General features: G+C 43.4%; 1 protein-coding gene across 3 annotated transcripts in view; it reads right to left on the reverse strand.

The window, feature by feature from the left end:
• The window catches only part of LOC106520370 (roundabout homolog 2), an 87,086-nt gene extending 86,274 nt beyond the window's left edge, over positions 1–812 (reverse strand). For all 3 annotated transcript variants that reach the window (XM_014012416.1, XM_014012415.1, XM_014012414.1), the window contains exon 1: positions 271–812. In XM_014012416.1, coding sequence (XP_013867870.1) covers positions 271–337 — 67 coding nt within the window. In that variant the 5' untranslated portion in view covers positions 338–812. The remainder of the gene's footprint in view (positions 1–270) is intronic.
• Between the last annotated feature and the right edge of the window lie 249 nt (positions 813–1,061).

A 1,061-nucleotide genomic window follows, 5' to 3' on the forward strand; every position in this document is an offset into this window, starting at 1 on the left:
GGACCGAAGTGAATCGTGGGGACCTGTTCCAGGTGTGGGGTTAGGTTTAGGACCAAGGTTTAGGTTAGTTTTAGGGTCAGGTAAGTTTCTGTGAGGTTAATTTTAGAGTATATGGTCAGGGTTAGGATATAAAGTCCAAAAAACATGAATGGAAGTCAATGGAAGGTCCCCACGGGGTCAAGAAACAAACATGTGTGTGTGTTAGGAAAATAAAAGCAGGAGTGAGCGTTTTTAAATAAGCGATTTGTCACAACCATTGTAAAAACTCACCTGAAGCGATGGCGATGAACGAAATAATCACAAGTAGGAAATTTCCAAAGTTCATCTCAACGCTCATCTGATGCCAAACCCTTCAGAGTCTGCAGCCTCTTCACTTTCCACTTAACTGATCAATTAAGCCCAATTTCCGCCCACTAAACTCTAGGTTTTGAACTAAAAGTGAGAAAGGGAAAAAAAAAAAAGTCCAGAAAAAATGAGACCCAGCTGGAATATTTCAAGCGCGTCAAATAATAATAATAATAATAAAAACTTTCATGTCACTCCCAAAAACCTAAGGCAGCTGCAGCAGCAGCAGCAGCTGCATCATCCCGGAGGAAGACAAGAACTAAACTCAGCAGCATCACTTCTTCCTTCCCGCGTGCAAGCACGAGCATCACCTTCTTCTCTGAGGATGCTGCTGACTAAATCGACACAAACATTAAAAAAAAAATGAAGAGTGAGGGGGAACTGAACTACATTTAAGTCCGGACATAAGAGTATCCCCCTCTCCTCTGAGCGCTGTGATCCGGCCAGCTGCGCCGCAGAGTGGATCTGAGGAGCCGCACGCGCCGAGCGGAGCGAGCAAATCCTCCCCAACCTCCAGGAGAGAGGCTGATTTAAAGAGACAGTCCTCACAAGCCAAGACAGGGAAACAAATAAACCCAAACACAGACACGATTACCCCTCCTGGTGGAAATACTGTACATATTGTTTTCTGACAGGACTGACAATTGACTAGTCTGAGGAAACCAAATTCAATGTTTCAGAAAATCTTTTCTTATTTTGTAGATTTCCAATTGAAA

This window comes from Austrofundulus limnaeus, unplaced genomic scaffold (genome assembly GCF_001266775.1).
Source record: "Austrofundulus limnaeus strain Quisiro unplaced genomic scaffold, Austrofundulus_limnaeus-1.0 Scaffold91, whole genome shotgun sequence".
NCBI lineage: Eukaryota > Metazoa > Chordata > Actinopteri > Cyprinodontiformes > Rivulidae > Austrofundulus > Austrofundulus limnaeus.